Genomic DNA, 17711 nt, shown 5'->3' with positions numbered 1-17711 from the left:
TTTATTTGGTTTTTTTAATTCCCTGTTTTTCCTTGGTGCTTATGGAGACGGTAAATCTCCCGATATAAAATATAGACAGTTTGTAAGCCAAAATAATCAAATGTTTTTCAGAGCTCCAGTATCTGCAAAACCGCGGTGCACGCAGGAGTCATTCAAGATGAAAGAGGTGGTTTTGTGGACGTGATGCCTGTAGAAAAGAAGAAAAGTTATGTTGGCTCCTTAAAGAACGGAGTCCAGTCTGAGAGGTGGGATTTTTTTCTTTGTGCTTTTCTCTTATTCTTGACTGTGTGTTCAGTTGTATGTCAAGGTCAGCAGACATCAGCTACAAAGGCTGGTGGATTGGAAATATGGGACTTAACAGTGTCACTGTGAATTTTGAGACCCAAACAAATAGAGCGTGTTGTCCTGCTCTTACCTTCCACGAGCGAGGAGCTGCTTTTAGATTGGTGTGAAACGTTGTTAAGCCTTGTTATATTTTATTACAGTAGGAGTCCATATATTTTTGTAGTTACTTTTGGGCCAACCTTGCTGTTTTCAGTGAAGAATTGCAAATCAGTGCTTCCAAAATCCTGCACCTCCAGATGATTGCAATGATCAAGTCAGCACTCATTCAGTCCTTTCTAATTTGAAACTTCTGTTTCAGTCTGTGATGCATTTTTTCAGATATTGGTGTGATGGTACTGATTTCTCAGAGCTATCTTTGCAAACGTAGAATTTCCCACTACTGGGGGGGGTTGGTCACTACTAACATGGGTCTGCCTGCTCTATGTAGTTTCTCTTCTATAATACACCATAAGAAATCCAAACAAGTTTGCTGTCTTTATTCTAATAACGGAAATCCCAGCATGCTGTACAGCATCTCAGAAAATAAAAATACACTAAGACAGGAAAGATATAGGCATTAAATATGGGCTTCTTTATAGATCTGTCAAGGTCAGCATTTTGCAGTTCTGTGATTTGCAATTACATAGATTGGATTTAGGTGACAAAACCTCCTGTTGGTATGAGTTTTCTTCTATCTCTGTCTTGCTTTCACTTACCTTTTATACTAACAGACAACGTTTTACTTGGATGGCAAACTCTGCCCTAGCTAAGAATAAACTCTACTGCTAGCAGTGACATGCAATATGAGCACCCAGTGCTGATCTAGGAGGTGAGGGAAACCAAAGACGTTCTCGCAGCAAGGATGAGCATGAAGATTTAGAAAGTGTTATTTACACTCAGCAATAAGGAGCACCTTCTTGCTGTGAGATCCACCGGAGAGTGAAATAGCTTTTCAAAGATCAAGGTGAAAACCTTATCCTTTAGGACACTGGAAATAACCTTTGGTAAAGATACATACCCAAACAGGCATGGGAAAAGGTTGCCTTTAAGATTTACCCTTGTTGGAATGTTTGTTTTTTTGCGGGAATATGAAATTTTGCCCTTTTCCTGGGGTTTTACAGCCCCACAGGGCTGAAGAAACAAGGGCTGGGAATAGAAACAACCCCTTGCCCCCATGCACACAGCCACCCCCAGCAGCTCAGAGTCAGAGCTGTTGGGGACACCTCTGCAGTTTGAAAACAAGTATCCATATTTATTGTCATTTAACGTGAGCTGATCTGGCTACTCCCATTGCCAGCACCAGGAGATGGGCCAGACAGGCCCTGGGAATCTGCCAGGCTATTTGACAACTGTTTTTTAGGAAAACATGTTTCTCTTTATGCCTGAATCTCTGCATAAGGGAGCACAGTGTTCCTTGGATAAAAGCTAGCACTGTAAGAGAGGCTTTTTTTTCCCCCAGCTCCTTTTGTTGGCACTAGCACTGTAGATTTGGATTGAAAACGTAAAACAAGGGCGAACTTGTGGATTTGTTCCTCTTTTTTCATCCTTTATCTTTTTCCTGCTCCTGGTAGGGCCACAGGAGCACAGAGCCAGCGTGCTGAAGCAGTGCACCCCAAAGAAATTTGAAGTTGCCTGTAGGTCTATCGCACTTTGGGTCCTGCAGTGCCTGCATTTGGTTCATTACATGTGTTTTTGTTTTTTTTTTTCTTTTTTTTCTCCAGCTTGAAGAATCCTTCAGATGGAAACGCTTTCCGAATTTTTGCTGTGAAGCAGTAAATTCCCAGGGAAGGTGCAGGTTTCTTTGGGAGAACGCTCTGTTGATCTCCAGAGACAGGAAGGCTCCTCTGATGGTATCAGCTCTGACCGTACCCTCCTTGCCGATCTCTTTCAGGGAATTAAAAAAGAAAAGGAAAAAAAAAAAAAAAGACACCAGGTTCTGACTCAGCTGTTCGCATCTCATCGCACCCGTTCAGCGTTGTATCTTTTCGTTTCGTGTTTTTGTTTCTCTAGGGGCATTCAGCAATGATAAACTGTTCTAACTTCCAATTTACAAGAGGTGTGCTACACAGAACGGCGGTGGCTCAATGTACAGCAGACGTAGGGATCTCGGCCTGGCCCTGGATGGCATTTTTAGGGTGTGAAGCATCTACCGTGATGGGCATGAGGACGTGCACTGCCGAGCAGACTCAGAAGTGAGCGACTGTCCAGGCGCTGGACCCTTTTAAAACGAGAAACTGTTTTAAAAGTTGCATCTTTTGGGGAGAGGCTGGGCTTTGGTAGAGTGGTTTTGTGTATGTTTGATGTTTTCTGTGCAAAAGAAGAGAAAATCTGATCTTTTCCCAACGAGGTGGCATGCATCAGCACCGCTGCGTAAGGCTGCTGGGGCATCGCGCTAGGCTACGTTGTACGATGGTGTCACGTTTGGGGAGAGGACGTTCTTGTCGGCTGGACATCAAGGTTTTTGGGGACTGGAGTAGGGTGTGAAATAGAGGCAGAGATCCTCGCTGCAGAAAATGAGGCCACCAGAGAATCAAAACAGCAGGTTTAGTGTTTGCTGGTCAAACATTCACAGGTGTTTTGCAAGTCTGGCAACCTATGAGAAGTCAGTGAATCGGGGCTCCTGTGCTGGCACATCTCATCCTATACTACACGCCATTTCAAATAAAATTTCAGTTAAATGCAGTGTATTGTTTTATACAGCAGTGCTGGTTGTTTTATCTGTAGTAGTTAAGTAGTGATAAAGTTAATCTTATTTCTGCTAGGAATGGTTGCATACATAGGAAGCATGTTCACCTTTGTGAAGCTCTTTGTGGTGTGTACAGTTCTGGGACGTGAAAGATACGGCGTAAATTGGGGTAGATGAATTTTTCCTGTTCAATTTGTGAAACCAACAGATCCCCACTTTCAGTGTAAATGCTGTACCCATGAGCATTTGATATCCGGGATGGTATGTTTTGCAAAACCCATAGGTGTTGTAATGATGTTATTTCGTATTTTGTTATTTATGTCTCGGCATGTACCCAAATGCATTTCAAAGCCAAGAGAAGAGCCTAGCATGACCTGCTCTTGTAAGGCAAGAGAGTGTTCTCAGCTCTATATTGGAAATGAATTTTTAGAATTGGTCGAAACACAAATCTGGTTGTCTTTTGATGCACACACATCCAGTAACGTCATTAGTCATAAGAAGGCAACGTAAACTTTAGTTCTTCAGTTCTTGTAAATGCATAGACCTTCTGCTCAATAACTTGATTTTAATGTTGTATAACAAATGGGAAAATATTTCCCTCTATTTGGCAGACGTCTCCTAGCTGTTCTTACACTCAGGCTCTGTTTGGTTTAATCTAGACAGATATAAAAGCCATCTCTTCAAGCTGTTTCAAAACACAGACCAAAAATGTTGATCTGGTTAATCACTACTTTAATTCTGTAAACACCATGAAATCAGCAAGGAAATTACATTTATTACTCAGTTTGTCTCAACGTTGGGGCTTCTTTCTCTGTGAAATCTGAATTTGGAAAGAGACCTTTTGTAAAGTATGAAATTGGAGCTGCTTTGCATCGTCTCTAAAAGTGCTGCACAGCAAACCTACCTTTGGGGTGGATAGAGAGAAATGACTCTGTGTCGTCTTCGTTTATAGAGTATCGTCTTCCAAGGTGTACAGAATTTGCTCTAGATAGGAAAGCTGAACTATTTTTCTTACTAGGTAAATTGATGTTAAAAACAGCTGGAACATCTCTTTGAAAATCTGCTGGTTGGAAGCGTCTTGGCAGCGAGATAAGGCTTCCCTGTTTCTGCCCACTGTGAATAATTACGCTATACATGGTCTGGTTCAAGCCCATTAAATACTGCAGCATGAATCTATGACCATCATGGGCCAAATGGTAGCCACAGTGCTATTTCTTGAGTCGGAAAGAGTAAGAAAGAGATGCGATCAGGTATTCTTCATGGGGACTGCAAGAGCACATAAAATGCCTCAATGCTAACATGGGATCCCACCTCTAATATGCTGTCTGTGACAATTACGTATGCTGTAAAATGATGGAAAGAACTGTGAGGGCTCTTGGGGAAAAGTCCAGGGGACTATTGTGAGCACATAAAAATCCAAACAGCTTGGGATGTATCTACCTGACAGAAAGGGGGCGAGGGAAGAATTATTATTCCAACAGAAATATCCTAAAATGCTTAATTCAAGTTACAATTGCGTATTTTTATCTTCAGCCAACTGGTTTGGATTTTTAGAAACCGATGTTAATTTAAGTCTGTATCTGTTTATTTTTGTATTTGTTGTACAAAAGAGAAATTGTGACTTTACTACACAAATATTATTCGAGGTCCTGGGTGCTATTAATTTAAACATACCTCCACCAGAATTAGGAGCGATCAGGTCCTCCAAGGCAGTCATGATATATCAATTACTTGCAATCATGTGTGCTAGCTATTCATATAAAGGTGGGACAGTACCAGGTTTTAGCCACATATTTACTGATTTTATTTCCGATACCAAAACATTTCTCAGCCTAATATATTTCAATGCAGCTTAAAGATGCAGCATGTCTTTATACCACCAGATCCGTTCCTCCTTAGACCCCAGCTCAGCAGATTAGTAAGCACGTACCAACTTGAAGCACTCGCGTGTAGCCTTACCGAAGCGTCTGGTTAAAACCCCTGGCAAAGCGGATGCTGCCTGGTTGTTCATTTCCAACAAATTTATTTTTTGAAACCAGGACTGCCAGTGCAGACGCTGTCATTGCAGGACATCTCAGCTCTGCATAGCCAAATGTCCAGAAAACACAACCAGCGTGAAAGCCAAAGCGCGGCGCTTCCCCAGCTGCCGGTGTGCTGTCGGGTCCATTGGCTCCATTAATTTCTTCATTTTAAGATGTTCAGCCAACAGCTGATTGAGGAGTCTCCAGTTGGTCGGTTGTGCAGTCTAAATATTTAGGGCCAGTTCATAGAGTTGCTTTTTTTCTATGAAAAATGATGTATTTTACTTCCTATGTATAAAAGTTTCTTGTAAATTTTTGTGTGCCTTTGCATGTTTTTCAAGGGGCCGTGTGTTTGTTTATAAACTATAATTTTTTTCTAATAACAGAATTGTAAAATATCTTCTTTCCCCCCTCCATTTTCTTTTGATTTCTGAATTATTTGTGAAATAAAACCTTCCCAGAATGAATGCTTCCCTTGTCTTTAATGCTTAGCCAGAGCTGGGGTTGTATTTAGAAGAGCTATTTGGGATTACTCCTGGGGACTAGAGTATCCCCTGGAGAGCCCAAGCGAGATCAGGATGTGCAGAGTCTGTTCCACAAACAAATAAATAAAACTGCCCAGTACCCAGGCATTTAAAATCAACCTTTACCCCATCACGAATAAGACGTATCCTTTCCTGAAACCACCCTGAGAGTAAGGGAAAATCAGTGTCTGTCTTTAAGTCCCTGCAATATAAGGGCTGAAGAAGATTAATGGGTTGGAAAAAGTGTTTAATGAAGTAGTGCTGCAAAATACAACTGAGATGAGCTCTTCCCCACCCGACCAGGCTGTTGTTAAATGTACCCTTATTTATTTTTTTTTTAGGGGAAAAAGTATACAGGTTTTTGGTTTTTTTGGGGGTTTGGTGTTTTTTTTTGTTTTTTTTTTTTTTTAAATTCCCCTTGAAATTTTCTCCAAGCTCATACTTGCTGACAGCACCACAAATCAAACCAAGTTGTTTCATGGTAATTCAACACCATCTTGGTTAAAGGAGCAACATGACAAGGAGGTTTACAACTCAGCCTCCAGGCAATAAGCACCATATGGCTTTTGACCAAAAATGTGGACTGAACCACGGGAGGGAGTCCTGATTGACAAGGCCATGAAATTTTATGTTTTCCGTTACGTACGCAACAAGATCAACATAAAATACAGAGATGTTTGCAGTACTCCAAAGCTGGCCCGATACAGTTTTGGTTGAATGGTATTTACCTGTAAAACCCAAACCAAGGATTGACGTGGTAACACAATTATTGAGCTGATGATGATTTCTGCAGAAGGAAAGTTTTGTGGCTATTGCATGCTCTCCAGTTACAAACTGCCCATTCGAACTTGCTCATGCCCAGTTTATGCTTGCTCTCCCCCACTCTCGCTGCTGCAAAAATATCTCCCTTGCTGAAAATATTGGAGAAGATTTTAACAAGCTTAAGAGTAAGCAGACAAGGGTATTCAGACTAATGCTTATGGTCACGCTGAGGCTGCTTAGACCATCCTATTGATTGCAACGCTTGCCTGATTTCCAATTTGCTAGGGCTACAAGATGCCCCAAAATACCACTGCAAAGTTTAGGTCTGGGTTGGCGGAGGGAGGAAAACAGCACAGCATCCAAAATTTAAGGCTGATATTCCTGTCCTTTGTGTTAGTTTCCATCCCTTTGGCGCCGGCTCTGGTTTTGCTAACTGTTGTCTCCTCCTGCTTGAACCATGTGCTTTACCCTATGCTTGTCAACAAAAAAAATGCTGTTATCAGGAGTTCTGTGTGTGAGCAATACTGCAGACAAAGCTGTGTCTTCTCTCCATGCAGCAGCCTTACAAATCAGGTAGGTGAAGACTTAAAGCAATACACAAAAAGGTAGGATAAAAATTTAATTGGGTTTTTTTTTTTTTCCCATTGGGGGTGGGATTCAGGTTCATGCTTTAGTGAAGAGGACTTAAAAACTGGAACTGAATGTAAATAGAGTGGAAAGGAAAGAGAAACCCATGTGGATCTGAGCGAGGGGAGCAGTCTACAAAAGGAGCGGACCTAATAACCCTGTTTTCCCACTTTGCTGGTAATCCTTCAGGATCAGCAGGATGCAGGGCTCTCCCTGCTTGCTGTTTCAGGAGAAATGTCTTCTTGCCTGTTGCTCTGCCTTCTGCTGCCTGCTCCTCATCCTGTGCTGAGCTCATCAGAGGCTATGTATAGCACGGGCATACCTTGGGATGGTTGTTCTTCCAAAAACCCGCATTCATTTATAGGATGCACCGGGGCGATGTTTTCAAAGCCGTTTTGCAAACGACGGGGTTGGTTCTCATTTATACTAAGGACCTACTTTAAGGCACTTAGAAGACGTTTATGCCACTTTAGGGTGTGGACAGAGCAGTGTAAAGAAGCCTCAGTGTAAGTAGAAACCACCCTTATATCTTGTTGACAGTGGTTAAAATAGGGTTATGGAGTTAAATCAACAGACAAGGTCTCCCTTATGCAGTACTCTTCTCTGCAGTGTTTGCTCCTCACCCTTCGTACCATGTGAGCAGCAAGGGCTATACGCAGTTTCCCTCATCATCCCCTGCGTAGCCGAGCACTTTGTGCTGCTCTTAAGTTTCAAACTGAATACAAGGCTATTTATAGTGGGCTAAAAGTCAGAAGGCTCAGGTGGAATATTATAGCTGAAAGCCAAACGAGGTGGGAGAGCAGGCTTGTAAAATAAATTCAGCGCTTAAGAATGCCTTACAAGTAAGCGTTGCTTCTTACAGGCTTCGGGCTCCTCTGGTTTAGCAGCTGTGGGTGACCATGACCCCAGGAGAGGACCTGCCAAAACATACACGGTCCTGAGAAGTGCTTGACACCAGTCCTCAGGTTTTTATTTCAGTAGCTGCTTTAAGGCTTATTTCTGCCCATCCATCTTTTGCATTTGTGGAAGCGAAGAAAGTACCATCGATGAACTACACCAAGGGGCCAGAGAGCAAGTTTGTCAGAAACAAATCTTAAAAGCAACCTAATTTCCTTCTCTAGCAGCTTAACAGGCCTTGTGAGTAGGAAAAAAAAAGAGTACAACCTGATACAGATCAACTCGAGGAGGATTTTTGATACCCTCTCACCTTATGTGCTTGTAATTAAAATACAGTTTAGATGAATGCAAGGGGCTCCAGAACTGCATCAGTAACTGTGTGTGTCTGGAGAGGAATTCTCAATGGTTCACAGCTGATATCTGTTTTGTTTCATTTTGTTAAATCTATGGAGACCTGTGCTCTGCAGGCAAAATTTCAGCCTGATTCTAACCAGTAATTTCATTAATAATCTGCATGGTGGAACAGAGAATATGCTTATTAAATCTGCACCGGGATGGATGGCACAGAGCTGAGAAGGACTGAGAGTGTGCTGAAAGGTAAGACGGGAAAACACAAATCACCCTAAAAGCTGGAGAAACAGTCTGTGAGAACAAGCCAGCACTCGGAAGGGAAGAATATGAGGAATAATAAAAGGTGGAGACCAACCAGCAAGGCAGTAACTCGGACCAACTAAGCCAAAAAAGTCAAAAACTTCACGCTATTGCTGAGGAGGTAAATGTCGTATTAGGTGTGCAAAGAGGGATACAGTCTGCAAGACACGTGAGAAACCTTTCAGCTTTGCTTTGCGTTGTTAAGGTCACTAGCACGGTATCATGTCTGGGTTTGTACAAACCTGCCCCAAAAGTATGCGGCCGACTGCGAGAAGTCCGGGAGGAACCAAAGAGAGAGACCTGAGAGTTAAAACAGCCCCCAAGAAAGGGTCGCTGAGGATAACAAAGGAAGGGAGAAGACTCTTGAAGCCTGTAAAAGTAGCACAAGGGGAGAGAGGGCGTTTGTTCTTCATGCCCAAAGGGGCCCCACTGAGAAGTAATGGGTTTAAACTGTAGTAGGAAACATTGAGACTGGCCATTAGGAAAGGCTCTGACTGGAACAGGTACTCTGCGTGGTCTTTTCAGGCCGTCATTCAAGGTTTTTAAGAAAATGCTGGATGGCAGCTCCTAAAAATGAGATCCTGCTTTGAGTGGACTAGAAAATGTCTTCATGGCCTTCCCAGCTGTAATTTCTATACCATTCAAGGCCAAAGGAAACATGAAATCATATGGGAAGTGCTACCATATATTTGGACCAGGATGGTGCACAATCATGGACTGGCATTGTCCCATGTGTGATACAGGTAGAGACCTTCTAGTAGAAGTGGCCTAGGCGAAGGTACGCAGGGTCATGCTAGTATGGATTGAGATAACAAAAACTAGTCGTTGCTCTCCTAACTGTTTGTTGTTCAGGTTTTTTTCCTGTAGGTCTGTTGGCAGACAAATGAGTCCTGTGGGACCTCGAGGTGGGTTTGCAGATGGACCTGTGGACCTCCTGCCACATCTGAGGTAAAGTACTGGGGACAACTCTAGAAAAATGTTGATCTGAAATGCTGGCAAGGGGTGATTTAGGGCATCCCTGTAGGGATGTTACTGAGCAGAATAACACAAACTGAGTGTTGGCTGTTGGAGAGCAGTGCGGACTGCTGAAATGTGGAGGAGGCATCTCATACCAGTGCCAGGCGTGTAGCACCATCTGAGGACAGGCTTTTGGTGGGAAGATGGAGACCATGGAAATTTTCTCATCTACAGAGTCATGAAACAATCTCAGGCGTCTGGGGGCAGCCGGCCAGCTCAGCAGGCTGTGTTCGCCTTTCCAAATACACGAGCGAAGTCAAGCTGTCTTAAACCGTTACAGCAAAACAGATGCCCGGAGCTGAGTAGCCTACTGCTGGTCAATGCTTTTTTGAGGAGCAGCTTCTTTATCAGAAAAACGATGATTTCTATAAATCCAAAGCACTAAATTGGAATTTGTTTGGGCACCAACCATTTTAACAAGAGCAATAAAATTATGAAAGTACTTGAGTTTTGATGAGCTCAAAACTCTAGTCTAGATGAAGAAAAGGACTTAAAGAGCCAACTCTAGTTGATATTGTGGACAGCTCGGGATGCTGTTCCAGAAAACGCTTGTGATCCTCTTTTGAGGAGAGTTACTGGAAAAGTGGTCAAGCCCTGGCCCCCCGGCCACGTGCGCAGCGCGGCGTGACGGCAAGGGCTCGGTGCAGAGGGGGTCCCCGGCCCCCCCCGGGTGTCCCGTGCTGACGCAGGAGAAGCTTGTGTGAGGTCTCTGCTCTTCTCTTATATAATCCATGACTTCAGATAAAATTAATGCCAAGTACCCAAAAAAGGGATTGTGTGTGCTCTCTCGCAGCCTCTTCCCGTAATCTGAACACAGCGTTCAACTGTGACATTTTTGCCAGTAAAAGAGAGGTTTTTCCTTTGCCTTGAGATCCAGATTTAAAATTAGCTGCGTCTCAGCAGAGCCATCGGCAGCGATCCCTGCCAGCCTCAGTGCTCGGCATTAGAGGTTCAGGGCCATAAAAGAGCCCAGCAGCCCAGTTTAAACAGTGACCAGAAAAGTTTGTTCAGGGAGGGCTCCCTGGCCGTTAACAACAGGAGCTTCCATTAGCTCCTACGTCGAGAAAACCAGTCAAATTTTATAAAAATACTTCCTAAAGTAAATACTAGTGAGTCACAGATACTAAATATTAATAATTCATACATTGGGAACAGAAATATTAGCAGGATCTGTAAGGCAGGTCTTTTTTACGTGCAATAATACAGAATTGGGTATGTGTTCCTCTCTGGTTTTTTTGGGGGGGTTTTTTTTTGGTTTGTTTTTTTTTTTTGTCTCGCGTGTGCCAACCTTTCACGTCTGAGATGCAGGCTTGGAGCTGCTCCAAGGTCTTGGGTCAATGAAGCTGGTTGGTGTCTAAGTCCCACGAGGGCAGCAGCTTGCCTGGAAGGGACCCAAGTAGGCAGTGCTCCTCGTCCGGGGGTCACTAACGGGGCACTTCTGGGGAATCGGCTGGTTTGACTCCATACTTGCAAATTGCAGATAAATGAGGGGTTTTTTTTCATTGCCAGATTGACCTCTGGGGGAAAAAAAAAAAAAAATCAACCCCAAGCCAACCACATTTATGCAAAATTTATGCAGCCACCCGATCCCCCAAAGCACTTTTGTTGCATTAAGGAGCAAAATGGAGCGACAGCCACCCCTTATTTTTCTAGCGAGGCAGTTTTAATTGAAAAGTGGTTTTGTTGATCAAAATGAGAAAAGGAAAAAAAAAATCAGAGTTTTAAAAAGTGGAATTGCAGATATTTCAGTCATTTCTTTTCATGCTTGAAAGCATGGCTTCTTAAAAGTTTGTTGGCACTGAAAAGCATTAACAGAAAATTTTAATTAGACTTTTTTTTTTTTTTTTTCAGTTTCCCATGGTGTATGACCAACATTTTCTGGCTCATGGTGGAGACTGAGGTATTCTCTGGGTGAGGAGGGGAGTAATTTTTTTTCTTGAAATTGAAAAGAAGTGTTCATTTAAAAAAAAAAAAAAAGAGAGATTCCAGGCAGAACTGTGCAGGAGAAAGGCTTTTCTTGGAGGAATGGAGCAAAAGGAGGAGTGAAGAGCAAAGGGCTATGATGAAGACTCAAACTGGAGTCTAACGCCTTATTTTTGTCAAATCTGAGGGCAGTTTTGCCTTGGACATTGAACAAAAGCCAGTCTCCAAAAACCAGAGGGGTGAGTGGAAGTGAGGATGTGAGGTGATCCCAATGCTTTGAACCACCACAAACACATTTTCCTCTTCCTCCCCAAAAGAAAAGTGTTCTATTCTGCCAGTTATGGAAGACTCAGTTTCATCATTGGTGCCTAATTTCAGGATGATGTGCCCTGGCCCATCCTGCCAAGGCTTGTCCAGCGTAGCGGTGGGGAGACTGCTGCCACTTAGGTGGTCCCAAATTACTTCTTGCTTCTTGTTCTGCAGCTCCTTTAAGTCAAACCTGAGCTTTGCAAGGACTCTGTGAAAGCTTTTCAGTCTGAGCAGTTGATTCATTAATTAGCAGACACCTTAGCTTGAAGGTCTGCTCCTCTCGGCGGTTGCTTTTTGGTCCCGCATGGCAGTGCAGGTGGAGGTCCCTTTCCAGGAATGGGGAATGGATGTTCCTCTTCGCATTTTGCTTTTTGACCCTGGATTTGATCCAATGCAAAGAGAAAAGGCACACTATGGCTCTAGGGAAAATACTTGTTACTGAACTGAGAGCTGTGTTGGTACGGAGATGCCAGCAAGTACACACGGAGCCAATTTTCTCTTTCCTCTTAGTCTGAGGGTCTCAGGGGTGTAGGAGATGAGTCTATGTCTTCCAAACCTGCTCTGGACAGTTTCTACTGAAAGATCTCACATGATGCTGAAATTGCCCCAAAATGCTCAGGACATGATTCACCCTTCCCCTGAAAGCACGTGGAAGAGGACTACTATCAGCTCTGTCTTCTTCCAGGAAAACCATCTTCCGTGAGATACCAGATTGTGATACTCTTCCAGCTAAATGCAATGTAAAGGAAATTTCTCACTAGGAAAGGACAGCCACAAGCAGCCTTTGGGCTTTCTGGAAATTAATGGGTGTCTTTCCAGCTCGGCAGGTGGCCAGACAACACGGCTGTTGTTTCTACCTCTTCATATAGATGGCTTCCCAGTTGACCTTTCTCAGAGAAAATGAAGTGGAACAGCTAACTCAGCTGGTCAAATAGCACACACAACCTGGAAAACTGCCAACGATTACAAGCCTGGACAAAAGCCCAACTTCTGTTGTTACACCAATGACAGATATCATTAGTTTTCAGGTATCATTAGTTTTGTGCTTGATCACTGACAAGTGGACGGTCCCTTGTAACTACTCTATTTATAGACCTGGTTTAAACACCCACGTGTTGCGACACGCCAGGCTGCTCCCTTGCTGGGGTGCAGCAAGGCTTTTTGTCTTGATAAGCTGCATCCCATCCGCAGGAGCATCTCAGTTTTGGTAGATGGGTAAAGGAGTCATTCCTACAGCTGGGGGCATGCAAACCAGAGGGAAATCCTATTCCCACCAACACCTTCTACCTACCAGCCCTCTGGGCACAGGAATTTTGGCAGATGTGAATTTCTCATCAAAGCCCCACTTTGTGCTAAGCTCTCCTGTCCCTTCTTATTATCGCTCGCTGACCGGTCTAGTCTTCTGTAATCTCTAGCTTTAATTAAAAGGAGATCGGAGACCCGTGGGACTTGCACACCCTGCCCCAGCTTGGCATTCCTTCTCCCTTCCCATGGCAGAGGGGCAGGCAGGATGGTGCTGAGCGTGGAGGGCAGCCGTGGCAGCAATTTGTACTGAAAATTACTGTAGATTTCAAAATTTGTTTTGACTGGGAGAGGAACCCAGTATTGCAAAGGGTGTAAAGGCACAGATCCCCTTTCTAAAAGGAAGGCTCACAAAATGCTGTCAGAATCTCGTTTATCATTAAGCCAGGGCCTGAGCACTACATGTCTGCCCCAAGTTTGCCTGCTCAGCATTTGCACATGAACCCCAGTTCTGTACAAATTAGAGGCTCTAAACCAGCCAGGCAGAAAAATGCAGATTTTCTGGAGTGGTGGCATCTTGGTGAGGTTGTCTTTACAGGACAAATTATTTCCACCGTGGAAGAAGTAGGACAGGAGATGGCATCAAACCATGCCTCTGGTTGTTGGTGGCTGTGCTGTTACAGCTGGCATTAAGAAAAATGTATGGGCAACGTCTCGTGTGGGTACCCACAGGGCTGTGGGAGTGGGTCTGTAACACAGGCTTACCAGCGAATTTTCTAATTAAAGGGTTATGAGTGGTCCTCACAATATGTTGGAGGATATTGCATGGCACAAAAAGAGGCAATCAGGCACCATAGGAAGCCCACAGACTTGAACCGCAGCTGCGTAAGTCCTAGTCTGCAAACTGCACCGCTCTGATTCACGAGTATGCGATGCACTGTTTGGTAAGAGCCGCTTACTAAATTGCAGCTATCTTGATGCTCATTTCCTCACTTATTTTATTGAGGTCTGCTTTAGGCCCATTGTTAAAATAACTGCAGAGTGTTGGTGGGCTGATGTGGAGCAATGTCAGGGTGTTGCATCATTTGGTATTTGAATAGAGTGTCTTGCAGGGACGGTTCCCTCTGGGCGCAGTAGTACCTCTTCCTGAACATAATCAGCCCTCGTTAAGCCCCATTAGTCTGCTGGCAGCGCGGTTGGTTGGACACCAACCCTCACGCAAGCGATGCAGCGGATGACAAGATGGCATCATACTTTACGCTGCGACCCCATCACACGGTGCAACGTGAGCTTTTGGTGTCTTAACCTGTTTTATGGCAGGAGCAGGAGTTGTGGAATGGGAATTTTGGAATTCACTATTCCAAATCCAGAATCAAGGCATTGTGAGAGATGACCTGTGATGAAGGATGTTTCCAAGTATGTCTTGACTTCAGGGAACAGGATATTACGGTGATGAGTCTGACAGTTGATTGCATCCTCTTAGATGTTTGGTCACTCTTCCTCCTCACACCAGCTGGGACAGTTGTCCACGATCTTGTCATTGTTGCAGGGCTTAGTTAGTGCTCTAGGGACATGGGTATAGTTTTCTTTGTATTGGGTAGCTAATAACAAGACAGGAGGGAATAAAATGAACTTTTAAGAAGAGAGACTATATTTTGATTAAATGTATATAAGAAAAGCAAGAAAGTCTCAAGAGAGTGTGACATAACTGTTGCAGTTCTTGACTGTACCAAGAGGATACAGTCATGGGGGTCTTCATGATGTGCCAAGGGAAATAGGCCAGGAGGTGAAATCAGCCTCCAAGTCCTGCCTGTCAACAGCAGCCCATATTGCTCTGGGTCAGTGAGATATGGATTCTGGACAGGAGGGCCAGGAAAAAGAAAGATTGCTTGTCTCCTTATTAATAAGGCTAATTATTCCCATCCAGAAGCAGGGAAGGCAGATGTGAAACGTCTTTCCAATAGCATCAAAGATTGCCAGTGTTTGTACTTCATCAAAATAAAAGCACGAGCTGCTCACACCCTTGTTCACCCAGAGGAACCAATCTTAACCATGAGCTTTTTGAGCCAAAGAAACTAGGGCCACGTCCCGACACATAGAAAAGGCAGCCACATTTTTAAACTTACTAGATTTTCCTTCATTGTGCTTTTACTCATGTTGGATCCCTGTACACAGCCTGTCTCATGGCTTTGGGAAAGAGAGAAATAGGTATTGCCTGCTCAGAAAGCCAACTGCTAGCAATACACCCAAACCACCATGTTGGACCCTCGAGTTTCTTGTGAGGATGATTTCCAGCTAAAACTTCCCGTCAGTAGTCATCAAAGGGTAAAGACAACAACCAGTTCCACATTGCACATTTTACCCTACCAGTCTTGTGCTCTCCTTTACCCCCGTCTTGTCCTCTTTGACACAATGCCCACTAGGATCAATCTGAGATTTATTTTTGGAATGAAGATAAGATGGCTTGGTACGTATCCAAAAAACATGTTAACTCAGGACATTCTTTTGATTGTAGAGCAGGTAAACATAATTCTGCACTCTCCTTTATGAATTATTTGCCCCGAGAAAGCAACTGGGTTTTTGTCAATGGACAGCAGAGCATGCAGTAACTCTTCGTATAGCACGGAACAGAGATGCACAAGTCATTTGGAGAGCTTTGGTGCCTGCTTTAGCAATGGTGGTTTAAGGCGTGGCCATTTTCTGATCAAAACTTTTTCGGTGGGAAAGTTGAACTTCTGACATCTGAATTTTGTGGCATTTTAAGCAAGGCGTGGACTTTTTCCCTGGAAAATTTTAGTACTCTCATGGGAAGATGACAGCATGCCCAATCTAAATACTAAAACAAGTCACATACTGCTTGAAACACTGCTTCCATGCTCCAGGAAGCTGGTGGGCAATTACTGTGTGTTGTTCTCTTCCTTTACAGAAAACCCCCTCCAACCTGTCCTGTACGTGTGTCACCCTGACTCCTGACATGGCATGGTATGGATTTGGACAGTAGAAGAGAGAGGTCTTGCATTATACTCTGAATATTACTGTATTGGATTACTTCTGATTTTGACAGGAGCATGTCCTTATTAGACACAATTTCTCTGCCTTGTGATAAATCTTTTGATCTGTTTTGATGTCTTGGAGAATCTGTATAACTGGTCCCAGGTATCTGGAAAATGCAATTTGTAATCTTACTTCAACTTCTTAGCCAAATGAATGAGAATCTTAAAGGAAAGTTTCATCTCAGAAATTTCTTTTTCCCTAATGAAAGAAAACTGATACCCTGCTTTGGATTTGCAGCACTTGAATACATGGCTCAGACTGCGTTCTTGCCCATAAGTTAGATCTGAGTCTGAAACTGTCAATGACTTGTTCGGGGTTTGAATGGGACACTCAGTTTTTCAAGGCACAGTAAACCCTCACCAGCAGTATCTGAGGTGGTGTAAATTGGCACAACCTCACTGCAGTTGACGAACATACTTCGCATTTTGGCTGCGGGTGTTTACAGCCTAAAAAAGCACACACTGTTGCTGCTCACAGAGTAAGATATATAAAGCCATGCATGCTAAACCCAGCCCCATATTCAGGGCCAGTTAGACTAAAAGCAATCTCATCACTGTCCAAGGTTCAGAACATGACCTGGTGGGGCTTGCAAATTTTTGCTGTGAATTATGCTGTGGCTGATGGTGGTTTCCTGTTACGGTTGGAAAGGCTGCATGGATTCAGGCAGAGCTGCCCTCTCCCAGGGAATCACACGAGCCTGGAAACAGAAATAAACTTCACATGGCATTTCTTCTAACTGACTGCTCGCTCCTCTGAGGTATACGGTGTATCAAGAGACCAGCGTCAGCAAATGCATCACTCTTCACTTACTATAATGTTATTTCTAGAAGTTTGCTTGGTTTACAAAGAACAGAAACCTGGTAAAATGGTTGGATGAAGCACAGGGTAAATTCAGCTGTTCTACAGATGTGAAATGATAAAAAGCCATTTGGTTCTGTCGCTTTTTAAAACAAACCAGCTCCTTCACTTCTTCAGCATGCAGTCTTTTAAGCACTCTCACAGCCTCTCCACCCCAGCAAAAAGAACAAATATCCTCCCCATGCTTTCACTGTTGGAAACCCATCTGCAAGAGATGTGTTTTAGGCTTTGTACATGAATATATTTTTCATAGTCTAAGGGCTCTTTGTGGGTAAAATGGTGTGAGTAAAGCAATTACAATGAGCGTAACAGTTGTAAATAAAATGGGAAACTGTTTAATATGAATAATTTTAACAGTGAACTTGACTTTGTTGTTACTAATCTTTTTTCTCAAGCTGAATTTCTGTGAAGAGGTTGTCAAAGAAGTTCAAGGATTTCCTACATGCCCTTGTCCATTGGATGAACTCAACTCTTCTCTTGGCCTTCAGGTTTCTTTGCTTTTCCTGATGTGCCCAACTGCAACTGCAGGTAGATGTCATGAGAGACTCTCTTCAGCTTTTCTGATGGAAAATTGGTACCTGACTCATGATGCCTGTGCATATAAAGCTAAAAAACTTTGCTGCCATGCTGTTGTCCTTTACCTTTTATATCTATTGCAGGGCTTCTTGGAAACACAGTCTATTTTCTCTTCTGTTCTGCTTTCTACATGGTGATACACTGGAAGATATTAAACAACAAAAGAGCAAAGAGGATATGTTTTATATTATTTTGTTTATAAGAACACTCTTGACTGGTAAATAGCTACACCCTTTATAA

The 17711-nt window shown here is 43.4% G+C and overlaps 1 protein-coding gene across 2 annotated transcripts in view; it reads left to right on the top strand.

Moving 5' to 3' along the window:
* The window catches only part of CRISPLD2 (cysteine-rich secretory protein LCCL domain containing 2), a 28487-nt gene extending 26238 nt beyond the window's left edge, over window positions 1-2249 (top strand). For both annotated transcript variants that reach the window (XM_010579644.1, XM_010579643.1), the window contains 2 exons: window positions 112-245; window positions 2046-2249. In XM_010579644.1, coding sequence (XP_010577946.1) covers window positions 112-245; window positions 2046-2100 — 189 coding nt within the window. In that variant the 3' untranslated portion in view covers window positions 2101-2249. The remainder of the gene's footprint in view (window positions 1-111; window positions 246-2045) is intronic.
* The last annotated feature ends 15462 nt before the right edge of the window (window positions 2250-17711 follow it).

The sequence above is a fragment of the Haliaeetus leucocephalus genome, unplaced genomic scaffold (assembly GCF_000737465.1).
Source record: "Haliaeetus leucocephalus isolate CR32 unplaced genomic scaffold, Haliaeetus_leucocephalus-4.0 Scaffold668, whole genome shotgun sequence".
Classification (NCBI taxonomy): Eukaryota; Metazoa; Chordata; class Aves; order Accipitriformes; family Accipitridae; genus Haliaeetus; species Haliaeetus leucocephalus.
The sequence above is the reverse complement of the archived record's forward strand: the minus strand, read 5'-3'. Positions and strand labels throughout refer to the sequence as shown.